The sequence below is a fragment of the Geospiza fortis genome, unplaced genomic scaffold (assembly GCF_000277835.1).
Source record: "Geospiza fortis unplaced genomic scaffold, GeoFor_1.0 scaffold54, whole genome shotgun sequence".
In the NCBI taxonomy this organism is placed as follows: domain Eukaryota; kingdom Metazoa; phylum Chordata; class Aves; order Passeriformes; family Thraupidae; genus Geospiza; species Geospiza fortis.
Window position 1 is genome coordinate 8344250 of NW_005054301.1, and position 15025 is coordinate 8359274.

The following is a 15025-nucleotide window of genomic DNA, read 5'->3' on the forward strand; positions in this document are numbered from 1 at the left end:
TACAAACCTGAGCACAGCACATCCACATTCTAAAAATGCTCCACAGATGAGCATCAACAGCACATTTTTAGGTACTGAGCTATTCTTATACAATCTATGCCAAACATTAGTTACAACAGTCTTTAGAAAAAATCAAACTAAGCAAACAATCTCATTACACACTGAAAGGACAGTTAAAAGGAACTGAAGACACAGGCCATTCCCTTGTTTATAACCACTTAAATTTTATTTTACAGTATATTTGTGACATTTTATGTTACTATAACCAAAGATCAGGGTTGTTTACAAATATAATGGCTGCCATTTGATGTAAACGATTAAAAAGTGTCTCTAAATATTAAAATTTTACATCATGATTTTGTTTTATTAAATTGAATTGCTCTTTGTGCCATCAGTTGTTAGTGGAGAGGAACTAATTTAAGCAAAAATAGTTTTCAGAAATTAGATGTAGAAACTGAGAAGCCTGGGTAAGATTTCAAAAGACCACTCTCTCATCACTGTAAAAAGGAAGAAAGCTAATTCATTCACTGAAGTTGCAACGAGGAGTCAACCAAGTCCATTTGTATTAAGGCTTCTTTACATATTATTGAATCCCATCATGCCTTTCATATTCCCAGCAGCACCTTGTTGAAATTGTCTCATCATTGACTGCAAACCGGCCATGCCACCTGCAGAAAATAAGTGAGAACATGAATGTGTTAATGAACTCTGAAGCACGGCTCTCTTGCTTGAGGCATCATTCCTGTACACACACTCTTCCAGTAATATACAAAGGCAGAAGCCCAAACTGTCAAACCAGGTTGAAACAGCTATTGAAAATAAAGAATGGAGTGAGCAGTTACAGAAAGGTCTGCAAAACACCAGGGTTTAAGATGACTCGTGCATTAAGAACTAGACAGAAGAAAAAACTTGATGGAATGACTATTATCAGTCAGTAAGGTTCAGTTATGGGAGTCCTTATTTAAAGTTGCTCTTGTCAAATTTAATCATTTGAGCAAATCTGAGAAGAGAAGGGAAGTCTAGGAAGATTTGTTTTACCACAGACATCCTTCACCATTCCAAATACTCATTTTGAGATCTGAATCCAAATGAAAGACTACATTAAGCACTGCTAAGTGCAAAGTATTTGGACTCAACTTTCTGATCATTGTTAGAAAACCCTAGAAATACTTAATACTGATATATAATGCAGATAGTCTCCCATCCCCTTCCTCAAATGCTCCACTATAACTGACAGTCTGCTCTTGAAGCTATAAAAAGTCAGCACATACCCATATGATGAAGAACTCTTGGATCCATCATCTTTGCCATCTGCTGATTCAGTTTGGCCAGCTGAGATGGGTTTACGTTCTTGGACATATCACCACCTAAATAAAAAGAAAAGAGCACTTATAAGAAAGTGGATTAACAAATGGTGCTAGAAATAAAATAAATCCAAATGTTACCTCCTAATTCTAGATTCATATCCATGAGCCCATTATTAGAAGTTACTACATCAGCCACTAAAATTCCATTTAGGATCAACACTCCCTGCACTCCACAAACCAGACTGAAGTGTTAGTACTGTAGTGGTAATCAAATCTGCATTGATAGAAATACAGTAGCTTTCCTTGCTAAGTTACACACTGCTGTCATGAAGAACAGTGCAGCTCTTACCAGTGACATAAAAGAAATTTCAAACATTGTGAAAATGAGCAAGCTACAACTCACTTTCTCCCTAATCAGTATTTTCTCATTTCCTCTGTGTACACACATCAAGTGACCTCCCCCCTTAGTTAATAAATTTTAGAGTGGGGTTTTTCGTATTGGTTTGGAGGTTTTTTTTACCTTTGAAAAGCCCTTTGATGCCTCCCATCTTTTTCACCATCTGTGCAAACTTAGTGTATTGGGTCAAAAGCTCCTGAACATCTCGGGTAGAAACACCAGAGCCTCTTGCTACTCTTTGGATTCTTCCTGGCTGCTTACTGAAAACTTTGGCACCATCTGTACTGTCAAGTTCTGCAATTACAGTGTGGAATAGAAAAATCCATTAAGTCACTGACATTAAAAACTGTTACAATTGGTAACAAACAGCAAACCTGTTTTCATTGTTGAGAACTTAATTTTGAGACAGAGAATAAAAACTTTGTTTTAAAAGTGACAATGCAAAATTTTACATAAATCACTGAGGCATAATATTCTAGACAGTACTACTAAGAAGCTCTTATCTTCATATGTTATTCACTGTGATAGAAAAAAGCTGTGTGAAGAAATTGTGCTCTTGGGATTCCTGGTCTTAAGCCATATTAATGGGTTTAGTACAAGGGTAAGAGCATACTACTAAAGGAATTTTAGGTGGACTAAAAACAACACTTTGAATTCCAGAGACCAGGCTATGTCACCAAGTAAATTTGACGGTGAGTAGGAAAAAGACAGCAATGCCAGATTAAAGATTAACATACCTTATTAATTTGCAAGTATAGCATTAATAATTTATGAACAGTTACAATACAATGAATAAAAGTACATTGATTTCCAATAGAATGGAAATTATTTGAAATTCCACCTACGCTACACAAGACAGAGCAGCAACACACAAAGTATCTCCAGATATTTAGATTTAAGAAATTTGGAGACACATGTACTCCTTGCAATTCCCAAGAATATTAAATATTTGTCATTTTCTGTCACTGTACATGCTGCAATATGAATTTTTGTTTCCAGAAAGATCTCGCTAAATAAGTTTGTTCAACAATCAAGAAAAAAAACAGAGGGTGAAATTTATATTACCTTGATCATTCATACTGTCCATTATAGTCATGAGTTTCTTTAGCCTTGCCATTGATTCCTGTTCATTGCCTTTACTCATGAAGTCAGTTCCAAAACCAGGGATCATGCCCTTGTTGCAAGAAAGGAAAACAAAAGCTGGGTCAGAATAGGCAAAGCTAACTTTAATTAAGCAGAAAGAAATACAGACAGCAACTGTTAATTCAGTAGTTGCATACTGCAGTAGGCAAATAACTTCACCTTTTTAAAAACAGAACACGGATTATAACAAATTTCAATTAAGAGTTTTAAAATAAAATTATTTTGGGGATAACTAACCAAGATCTGACTGAATGGTCCCATTTTCATGATGTTTTGGAATTGTTCATACATATCTCTTAATGTAAATTGACCTGAAGCACAACAACAAAAGAAAAGTTAGCAGAAGTCACACCAGCATTTTGCTCTTACCCTCCTTTTTAAATTATTCTTTGTATTTATAAGGTAAAGACTACACTACATAGATAAGTAGATAAATAAACCTCTTCACTCTTCATATGGCTAAACAGTTTCAGATGGCACATGCTGAACCATTAAGCTACTTTTTCTGCAGTTGTAGTCTGACAGACTTATCGTTTGAAAAAACACAATTGAATTTACTTGGCTGCCACATTTACTGGAGAAAGAAAACCATTCTTCACTGAACATGAACAAGTTGTTTGTGTCTACACACAGCACAAATGAACTCAGTGGTCTCTGTCACAGAGCACCTGCCATGGTCAGGTCACCATAATGCATCTGCTATTCAGTCCTTGGGAATAACTTACCATGTTTTAGCTTTTCTATGAGTGCTTCATTATCATCCAACTTTAACTCATTTACTTTATCTATCAATCCTTCAATATCACCCATACCTGAATAAAGAAAACAGATCTGAAATTAGCATTTAAAAAAATACACTTTGACTTTCCATTATCCACTTCTAAGTGTCTTTTAAGCACAGTTGTACATTGGACGTACCAAGCAGCTTGCTGATGAAAGGCTGTGTTTTAAAGGGTTCAAAGTCATCTATGTGCTCGCCAGTTCCAATAAAAATAATAGGACTCTTTGTGGCAGCAACTCTGCAATAAAATATATTTCATGAAATGGCCTCTCAAACACCATCTATCTTTTATACTATAATCAGCTAGGCATCATCAACACTATGCATTCTGTCTGAAGGATCTGCCTTACTCCTCAAACTATTAATGAAAAAACACCCAGCACGTGGATGCTTAGCTCAGAGTAGTTAAAAAGATTTTTCTCTAATTAGTACTTTATAAAATACAAACTTTGAGAGGAAAGGAAAAAAAAAATCATCTCCACTTTATCATAATACTGGGCTATTACTGATACATACACTGATACTAGTGATAATACTGTCAGATGACAAGCACTGATTACAATTTCTTCAAGGTACCTCATACAAAAGATCAATCTCATTTTCAACACAGGAAAAAGCGCAGACATAAGAAAACTCAGAATCTTTCCACCACACTGGCATTATCTTTTAGATAAAATTTAGTTTCCAGTCCACAGACAGTACAGAGCAAACACAGCACACAAAGCACACAAGCATACGACAACTCGAACAAAAGCAAAATGAAAATACCAAAAGCTTTAGTCTTCCAACATCATGCTATAGATAAAGCAAAATACATATGGCAATTTAGGAACTCTAACACTTCAGGTCAAAGACAGACAGGGAATTAGCAAGTCAGGGTCAGTTATTTTGACTGTTTTGACAAAACATCTCAGCTCCAGACAAGCTGTATCACTGAAAGACAGTTGAAACAATCATATAAGGCTGAAGATAAAATGTAGCATTTTCTGGTCAAAACTCTGCCAAGATACAGGACATGGAAGGTCCAACAAGAATGGAATTTGGGTAAGTAGGACCACAGACAACTTTTCATCAAGTTTCTGGACACTGCCAATCCAGAAGTTTGATTTGCATTATAGTTTCAAGGTCACATATGATGAGGTACAGCTTTTCCCCTTTTGGAAAAAATCTTAAAGTGCAAAACTCAAATTCATTTAAGTCATATCTATTGAGCCCAAATTTATCTTTCTGGAAAAATGCCTAGTACACAATAGGCAATGAATATTGCTTGATGCTGATTTCAGAAGACAAAAGTCTGACCTGTGACAATACAAACTACTGTACTGAAAATACATCCTGTCACTGAATGCTGATGGTAAGTATCATCAACAGGTGATCCTACCCACCAGACGAAGGGTAAGAATCTAAGTGTGACTGGGACTGACTTAGATTCTGTGCAGGGTGACAGTGACACTCTCCAGGACAGGTTTCTGTGAGATACTAACTCATTTCACAGCTGGCTGTGCACAGCCAGATGCTGGACACTGTTATACCCCATTAGTACTTACGCACTAAGGGCTCCACCTCCTTTGGCATGTCCATCCAGCTTAGTGACAATAACAGAAGCTACATCTACTTTGTCTTTGAAAGCTTTAGCTTGAGCTTCACAAGCTTGGCCAATGGAAGCATCCATCACATAAACAATGTTATCTGGTTGCTAGGAGAAATGAGATACACAAAATGATCATTTCCTGCTTTACTAAACAATGTTAATGCGTTATTATTATTATTATATAGGTTCAGTAGCAGAACTTACTGCAATAACAGTATATAAAAGCTGTATGCTAGAGTTTAAAACAGGACCACTGTTTTTATGAACAGTATTATCTAAGGACCATTTAAAAAATTCTGATGCTGAATGACTGTATGATTTATCCACAACACAAAATATTACAATTTAATATGCTTGTGCTTATTAGTTATGATGCAAGTGATTTTAGCCAGTATCTTGAGCGAATAAGATAATTAGTATCTACAAGCACTTAATAGCTAACATCTTCCATTTGGTTTTACATTCATATATTTAAGACATCCATTCCTCCAAAAATAATTTAGCCATTACCAGGAATTGTGTGGGAAGTGTCATATTGTCATGCAAGACCACAGAATCAAACAAATAGCCAGACTTTTTAAACCCATAGAAACAACAGCTTCATTTACATATCAAAACTCTTGAAAGTTATCGAATCATCTTCTCTGTCTCAGTGCAATTATTTGTGACAATCACAGAAAGTTTAGTATTGATAGTTAAAGGAAACCAGACCAGACTGCTTCTTTCATCTAGTTTTTCAATGCAAAGATCCTGAAAAGGAAAAGTTAAAGCGGGAATGGCAGTCTGATCATATGCAAGCATCCTTGAACAGAAGAATAGAAGAATTAAAACCATAACAAAACTAACAAGCACTGGTCGTTTAGCCTTTGCTTATTCATATCTGTTTGTAATTTCTAATATCATCTAGGAGTTAAAGCAAAATGCACACAGAACATTAGGATAAAGATTAATCAACTGTCACCAAATGCCAAGTTACTCTATTTCTCAAAACTACTCACTATGGCATTAGCAACTTGTAACATTTCTTCAAACAAAGAGTCTTCTTGTTTGTGACGTCCACTTGTGTCAACAATGATGATTTCAAAGTTTTCATTCTTAAATTTCTCAACACCTTCTGAGGCAATTATTACAGGATCCATTTCTGTATAACTGATCAAAAAGAGAAACAAAGAGATTCAGAATTTCATAATTTGACTATACACTTGTTAACTATAAGTCTATCTGGATTTCAAGAGGGAACTCCTCTTAGGTAAAGCAAAAATTGGTTACAAATATGTCTTCCTAAGCCATTTACCCTTACTGCTCAGTGAACTGAAGCACAAAGCCTGAAGTCCATCTCACCTGCTGGAAGCTGCACTAAGTTCTCAAATCCTCTCAAATAGGATTTTGCTGAGCATCTAGACAGTTCGCCTTCAGTGAATCTTAGGGGAAAGTTATTTACTGCTTTACAAAAAGACATTTCAGGTTCACCTCTGTCTCTATTTGATAATAAAAATTAAGCATCCAAAAATTATATCCTTTGATCTGTGAGATACTTCTCAAAAATCTGGCCATGTCTGGTAAAAGTCTGTGAGCTGCTACACATTGAGTAAGCACCATAGGGAATTATTCCTGGACACCTGATCTCTTTGTACACTATCCTACCTGTTACTCCAGGCAATACACTGAACTGGACAGAATAATCATCTGATCAGAGCAAGCATTACCCAGAATATATTATTAAAATGAAAGCAATTAGGCCATGCTAGATGGGGTTTAGTGCAAATGTTCAGAACAGAACAACACATAACTGGAGTTGAATTGTTCTCCAAAGTGTTTCTGAAAGATGCTTACCTCCCATAAAAGGGAATTCTTGCTTTTGTGGCATTCTGCTTTAACTGGTCAAAAGCACCTGTAAGACAGGTATAGTCAAGGACCTACTTAAGGAAATCTTCAAATATTATAGATAGAGAACTACATCATTAAAGTCTGTGTTACCTGCTCTGTATGTGTCTGCACATATTAGACATGTCTTCCAGCCTTTCCTCTGATAGAAGTATGCTAACTGAAATGAAACCCAAAACAAGTAGTTACACCAAAGTCCCATTGACATGACACTTCTAACAGCCTGAAGTCACACACAGGACACAAACTCAAGCCAGCCCTTCTATAAGTGAGGCCACAGAGTAAGACTGTTCATGATTAGCATAGCCATTATTTAGAAAAGCATGTTATAAATAATTATTAATGGCAAGATGAAAATACCTACTTGACTCTGCTTCTGATTTCAATTTCTTGAAATGGCAATCTCTAGGAATGACTACAAATAATTTAAGTTCCCATTTTACTAGCTCCTGAATTCTTCTTAGTGTCAATACTGCAGATTGGACTAGCATGTACAAACTACCCAAAGCAATACTTCAATATCAAGTACCATAATGGCTACAACTTGTACAGCTCTGTGTTTTTGTACTTTCAGAGGAACAAAGATATTTCCATTGAAAGGACATGCTTTAAAGCAGGGGACAGAATCCTTAAAACTCCTACAACAGTCAGCTTCACAGGTACTACGTATATTCACAAAACACTAACCAAATACAAACATTCAAAACAAGGTTCACCTACAAAAGCACTAAGAAAGCCTGCTCTGATTTCAGAAGACTATGCTGAATATTTCACTATGTGTGCATCTCAAAAGGAGATGACAAAAAACAACAAAGATGTGTCTTTTTTCCACAGGATAATTCCTCCTCACAACTTGGAATGTATCCAGCTCTGTCCTGGGGTGAATGATGAGTGAGTCAAGAGTTTATAGTTTAAGATAAAAGGGCAGATTAGTGAGGGTGATGCTGTTGTGGGTGTTTGTTACAGGCCACCTGATCAGAAGGAGCAAGTGGATGAGGCTTTCTGTGGGCAGCTAGAAGCAGCCTCAAAGTCACAGGCCCTGGTTCTTGTGGGGGACTTTAACTACCCTGACATCTACTGGAGAAGCAACACAGTGAAGCACAGTCCAGGAGGTTGGTGGAAAATGGAAAAATGGAAAGCAGAGATTACAACTTCCTGTCACAGGAAGCGGACAATCCCACAAGGAATGGTGTGCTGTTTGACCTCACACTAAAAAACAGGGAAGGCCTTGTTGCAGATGTGAACATACATCGATTCAGACCGTTCTTTTTTTAGCCTTAAAAAAATAAAACCACAAATTTCCTGAATTAGTCGGCAGCTGGAAGAGGTTTCATATCACCAACTTACACTTAACTGATACTTTGTATCTAATACAAAGGCCAAATTCCACTGTTTTTCTAAATAAGTAATGGCATGAACACCCATTCTTAATATTTAGTCTTAAACCTAGAAGGTGAACTACAATGTTGTGGTTTAACTAAGTATAAGGACAAATAAAGACTCTCTTATAGGGTATTGTTTCATCAAAAGTTCAGTTTAAAAATTTTTGAAGGAAGTCCTACAAGTCATATATTGCCCCAAAAAATATTACTTTCAACATTCATTTCATCTCAGAAACCCCTCTGCAAATGTATCTCTACATGGTAGTGAGTTAGAACTTTCCTACTAACAAAACCAGCACAGATCACAAGCCAAACCTACCTAAGGAGCCCAATGACCACCAGCTTCCCCAAACAAAAAAAAAAAAAAAAAAAAAAAAAACCCCAAAAAAACCAACAAAAAACCAAACCCCAACAAACAAACCAAAACCCATGCAAAGAGATCCACTGCACTTACCTTTGAACAAGTTGTTGTTTTACCACTTCCTTGCAAACCAACAAACATTATAATGTTCTGTTTTCCTTTGGTAGGTGTCCATGCCTTGACTCCAGGATCTACAAGCTAAAGAACAGGGAGTAACATAGACAGCAGAACCAAATTTCAAAAGCATGGAACAGTTGGTGTCACACTAATGCTAGGTGCCTTGTTTCATATCCAAAGGAGAAAAACAGTTTTTGCACAGTCTCATCTTAATTTGGCTTAGATTTTTGCTGATTTACAGTGAACAACAGCCCTTACAAGATATCTATAGTATATAATGTTCTGCATAATAATTCTGCAACAACAACAGTGTTAATTTCTTTGTAATACCAAGCACAGTCAGGATGGCCTGTATATATGGCACAAAGATAACAACCAACACAGAAAGGTGACCTCCACCTCTCTTGTCACTGCTTAGCACGGGCTTCTTCCAGTGAGAATCCTACAGCACAGAAGGCTTTGTAGGGTTGCTGCCTCACTTGTGAAATGAGTAGAAGGTAAATACACTCCTGAGAGTCACGATATCTCTGGGTACAGACTACAGAAGAACAAATGACTACACTACATAATGAAAGAGGGCAGAATACAGATACTCAAGTCCTATTTGACCAAGCAGGCAGATTAATGAGAAATGTTGCATTGAGCTGCTGGTTGTTACTTATCACTTTTCCAAAGGCTTATCAGTAGTTGGAACATTAGGGTAGAAAAGCTGTGTTCTGGGACAAGCAGATGCAGTCTAGAAGCTAGCAGTACTTTACTCTTGTCTTTACATTTCAGTTGAAGAATAAGAACAATTGAACTGAAAGCTTAAACTGAAGTTAGTTTGAGAAATGCCCAGGATGCAGTTTCAATGAGAACACTGCTGTTTGCAGTATTGCAGTTGTGCTTTCACATCAGAAAACCTGACTGCAGGTACTACACAACCACCTAAAAGCTTGCCTTGCTACTGCACTACTTCCAAGCCCAGACTGTACAAGGAGAGTGATGCAATACAGAATTCTGAAGTCCTACCTTAACAAGCTCTTTAAAGACTGCATGCTGGATCATTTTTCTTTTGTTAAGGCCAGATGCCATTTCTTCAAGATCAATTGCAGACCTGAGTTTGAGAAAAGCATGGAACACTAGCATAACTCAAAGCATCACTTGAACCTAGTAATAAAGTTTTAGGAACTGCAACAGCACCCTGATTTGTTCTGAGTTTTCAGATAGGATGTACTTAAGAAGTGACATGCATTGGAGACATTCTTATGCAGAGGACAAAAACAGGTTTCTAAAATGCATCTTTCAGACTTGCATTTACTTAAATTAATCTGAAAATAGGCAAAGTAACCGTGCTAGTCACATACACAGATTTATTTATAGCCAGCACAGAACATGTGAAGATTATGTGTCTAGGAAGTAATGAAGAGCTTGTTTATCAGATGACTGATGACAGCAAAAGATTTTTGAAACAAGCCTGTAACAGCAATAAATGGCTAAATTTGACCAAAGACTCTTTTGATGGAACTGGCTAAACATTTAGTTCAAACAGCTGTTTTCCTGTTAAAAATAAACTGTGTTTCTAAAAAAAACCCCAACATATTAAGTTATAAATTAGTTGTTCTTTTGTAACTTCAAACTACAACTTTTACAAATATCAAAAGTTAAATGCATTTTGATTATTTCACTTACTTGACATTTTCTCTAAGTTGCTTCACAAGTTTGATATTAACATCAGCTTCCAGTAATGCTGTACATACTTCTTTTAACATAGCATTTAAAACCTTTGGAGTATAAAAGAAAAATCAGAAAAAATGTTTTACAATACACAGAGATTAACTAGTACACTATTAGGTTAAAATAAGAATGTGGAAGTCTATTTATGATATGGCTTTCACAAATTAAATGCATGTAGTCATATCATGAAATCAACTGTCACAAAAAATGTCTGTGCATTTGTTCCTACGTAAAAACAATTTAAATCTGAGAGGGAAGGGTTCTCAATTGTAACAGCTGCACACTACAGAACACCAACACAAAACACTTCCTACTGCATTATGGCCAACAGCTCATATGACAGCAAGACTTCCTGAACTCCCCTCTGGGTACTCCTTAGAAAGTACACCAAAAAACTCCTCAGATCACAACACCATTTCTGTAACAGTATTCCTCAACTAAAGATAGACACCCTCCTACCTGCATTTTCAGAAACTGGACTGCTGCTCTGACTGCATGCCTTTTAGACAAGCAGATGCTTCAGGGAGAAACCTGTCTACTCTAAGTTTTCAAAGTCTTGAACACAAAGATTTTTCTGAAAGTAACACCTGCATAAATGGCCTCATTTTCACATCTTGAGGTCTTGCAGGATAAAAGTTTCCATTGCTGAAAAAAAATAATTGGGCTGTATTTGATTCAATTTAGGTTTTTTTGTCTCCTGGTAGAAGATAAATTAAAACATTTTCATTATGCATAAGTTCTAACCCTACAGCTCTCAATGACCCTATTTTTTAGTTACTTTAAGCCACACATCTTTCCACCTGAAAAGAATTTGTATGTACTGAAAAGAGTTTCTATGTACACAATCTATGTACTCAGAGACACTTTGAAACCATCACATTACTTAGTTTTCCATCTTGCATTCAACACCTATGACAGAACACACTGGGTTCTATTTTCAAACTCTTACTTAGAGAAAATACAGGCCATACTAAGCCAAACAAAATTCCAGTTTGAACATAAGGCAGCATTTGCTGCCTTTATGTTCATGGTTTGAACATAAAGGCAGCAAATGCAACACATTGCTCACAATTTAGACAGCAAAGCTTACATTTGTTCTTCCACATTTCAGCTTCTAGCAGCCTAATACACATCTGCATAGTCTGCCTGTGCCCACACACACATAAATCAGAGCAGGCACCTACCTTCCATCCACACTTAGGCACACACTGCCGCCACAGGACATTAATCTCCCTATTTACAGCACCAGGCTCAAGGACCCTTTGACCATGGGACCCACTACGTCTGAGGTGATGACCCAGATATAAATCTAGTTTTCATTTCTGGCAGTACTGTTAGGGGGTTAAAACCTTTAGTAGAAATTTTACTTGAAGGAAAAAAAAAAAGTCTAGGTAGCCCACTTCAAGCTTCTCATCAGCCTGTGAGAACTTTTTCTCAGAACTCTTCCAGTGCTAGTGCCATGACATTTGCACATTACATACCTCTTCATTGATGATTGTGGCATTGCTCAGTGAGCGCAATGCTGAAGTTATTTTTCTTCCAAGATCTGCCAGAACCATTTTGGCGGCTTCAAGTACGACTCAGAAGGATCTGGAACAAAAATTTTAAAATAACATTTTAAACCAGTTGAAGCTATACTTTCACAAATTAATCATTCAAGTAACTTTTGGGTAAGAATCCTGATTTGCATTCCAGAAAGTGCACAAGTTTTACTTTTTAAAGTTTTTTTTAGGAAATATTGGCCTGAAGTTAATTTTAGGCAATCCTCATGGCCTACTTAAAAACAGAGATACCACACTTCTACTAGGAAGGATTTCACTGCATAGAATAAATGTGCATTGAATTCACCATGGAAAAAACCAAACAGAACAGTCCAGAGAGGCTTCCAGAAAGAATGCCAGCTGCTTTTTATCCTCTTATCAGCAATATGCTACATAACAGAATAAAATCAAGCAGAACAGCCTAGAAACACTGCCTCTTGCAAGGACAGTATGACCAGAAGTAAAGTATTTTGCTAGCAAAATTCAACATTATTTATCAGTTGCATTTTATCCAGCTTTCATTAATCAAGCTGAATTTCCCATTTCAGCAGCCCTACAAACATACTTGCATTTTTTAAGCAAAATTCATACTATAGTTTTTAATGGCTGTACTGGAAAAAGACTATTTTTGCTCACTAGAAACACAAATCTCACATATAAGCCTAAACCATACCAAAATTTACACTTAGAAAATCATAAAAAGTGAATTTCTGAAGGGTACACACTCTAGCCAACATGCTAAACTACTTCACCCCCTATATTATGTGGCAAGATATTCAGGAGAACACATGGTAGAATCAGCAATCTAAAATTCTGATTAAGGGCAAATCAAAACCTGTCTGAAGAGCAAAAATTTGCAACACCACAGCTAATGCTGAAATGGAGCACTTCAAATACTTCATGTTTATCTTCCACTTTCAGTGTTGCTTTCCTGTACTCAGCTGAAACTACTTCCTAGCTGATAGCCCAAACTGGAATCTCATATTTGAGCTCCTCCTTTCAGAACTGAAATCCAAATTCTCAGTAGTGGGAGCCTCTGTAATCAAAACAGATGAGAGTTTCAAAGACTTTTGGGACTTCCCCCTGCGTCAAGTGAGAAGAAAACAGAGATGAAAGGCCAGTCCATTTATTGAAATGAAGAATGTACCACCAGCTACATTCTGACTTAATAGTAGAACATCAATGTGGCTAACAAAGCAGCTCACTATATACACACACTGAGATTTATCAGCTGCACAAACCCCAAACAGCACGGTTTAAAATGTGTTAAAATGTTTTATTATTTATAAATAATAAAATATATATTCCAAAAGAGCTAAAACAAGGTTCCCATGTAAGCCAACTTCCAGATTGCTTGGTCTAATTGAAAGTTACTAAAAAATTTACTTGTTATCAACTTGGTAGGTTAAACCAGCAATAAAACCCCAAAACCACCTGCCAGTCTAACCCACCCTCCCCTGATACTAAGGTCACAATGCAGAACAAAGTCTCCAGGAGCTTCAGAAGATGTAGGATAAATAAATCCCGTCTAAGTACAGGAGTTGGGTATGGCAAATGACACAAATAAATATATTTACACTTTTTAGATATAATGTACATTGAACATACAAGTAATGATATCCATTACAATGCCATCTCAATATTAATTTAAAAAATAAGTCTGTGTTTCTTAAGGAACTCTGCCAGTAGAGTATTTGCAAATACTCTACTGTTCTATTGGTGTACTCTACAGTACACTAATAGAAATTGACATCCATCTTCTTACATTGCTGGAAGGGGACTTCTACGTGTTCTCTGAAGTGGTAAAACTCCAAGGCTTCCTTATTAGTCATAAAAGTCACATTATTGCAGAATAATTCTAAAAAAAGCATTTAAATCATCAATAGGTTCTACCAAACAGTCTCAGCAAAACAGATGTTCAAAACGTTTTTCCAGATCATTTTTTGTGATAATCACAATGTGTAAGAAAAAACAAAGCCTCCAAACCTTTAAAAACAGTGCTGCACCTCAGTAAGCTTTGAGCTGCTAAAACAGCCACCAGTGACAGAACTTAACTATAAAACTTGGATATATTAGCTAAGAAATTTGATAGGATGACCAACATACAGTCATGTGAATACTCAATATTTAAAATTGGTTTCCAGAGTTCTACAGATCTCCAAATACAGGAGGTTAATTACATTCTAATAAATGAATGTTTCCTCTGCAGAATTCCAAAAGCTTCTTCCGACAGCCTTACAACAGGAATAATTCAAATACTTTGCCAACGAGATGAGTTTAAGCATTTTTATATAAAGTGCTCTTGCTAGTACATTAAAAAATCGGAAGTCATCAGAATATCTAAGGGCTGCCAAGTACAGAAATTAATAGAACTTGTGACAGTCCATCCAAGTTGAGAGACATACTCCAGACAAAAAGGCACACAAGATGTTTTAGCAGGTAGCCAGCTCAGGCTGGCAGATAGCCAGACAGGCATTAGCAGTACTGCAGTGCAGAAGGTGTGTGTGCTGGGCAGCTGCGGTTCTGGGCAGTTCACCCTGAATGCAGCACCCTGCAGACACACAGAGCAGGGCTGAGCAAGGCAGCACCCCGCAGACACACAGAGCGGGGCTGAGCAAGGCAGCACCCCGCAGACACACAGAGCAGGGCTGAGCAGGGCTCGGGCTGAGCAAGGCCATGAGCTCTGCACAGTCTGATTCCCTCCACCAGCAGCAGCCTAGCACCGCCACACTGAGCTCCCAGGCCATGGTCGGCTGCAGTCCCAAGAGCTCTGTGCTTCAGCCACGAATGGGCATTCCAGGGACA

General features: G+C 37.1%; 1 protein-coding gene across 1 annotated transcript; it reads right to left on the bottom strand.

Moving 5' to 3' along the window:
- Positions 1–204: 204 nt before the first annotated feature.
- On the bottom strand, positions 205–12278 carry SRP54 (signal recognition particle 54). The gene is made up of 15 exons (XM_031064236.1): positions 12161–12278; positions 10635–10726; positions 9975–10059; positions 8940–9044; positions 7197–7263; positions 7053–7110; positions 6218–6368; positions 5176–5324; positions 3766–3866; positions 3573–3659; positions 3085–3158; positions 2770–2878; positions 1828–1998; positions 1272–1367; positions 205–668 (listed from the first exon to the last, which is right to left on the bottom strand). The coding sequence occupies exons 1-15, from the start codon at positions 12236–12238 to the stop codon at positions 577–579; spliced, it is 1515 nt and encodes a 504-aa protein (XP_030920096.1). The 5' UTR covers positions 12239–12278; the 3' UTR covers positions 205–576.
- Positions 12279–15025: the final 2747 nt, after the last annotated feature.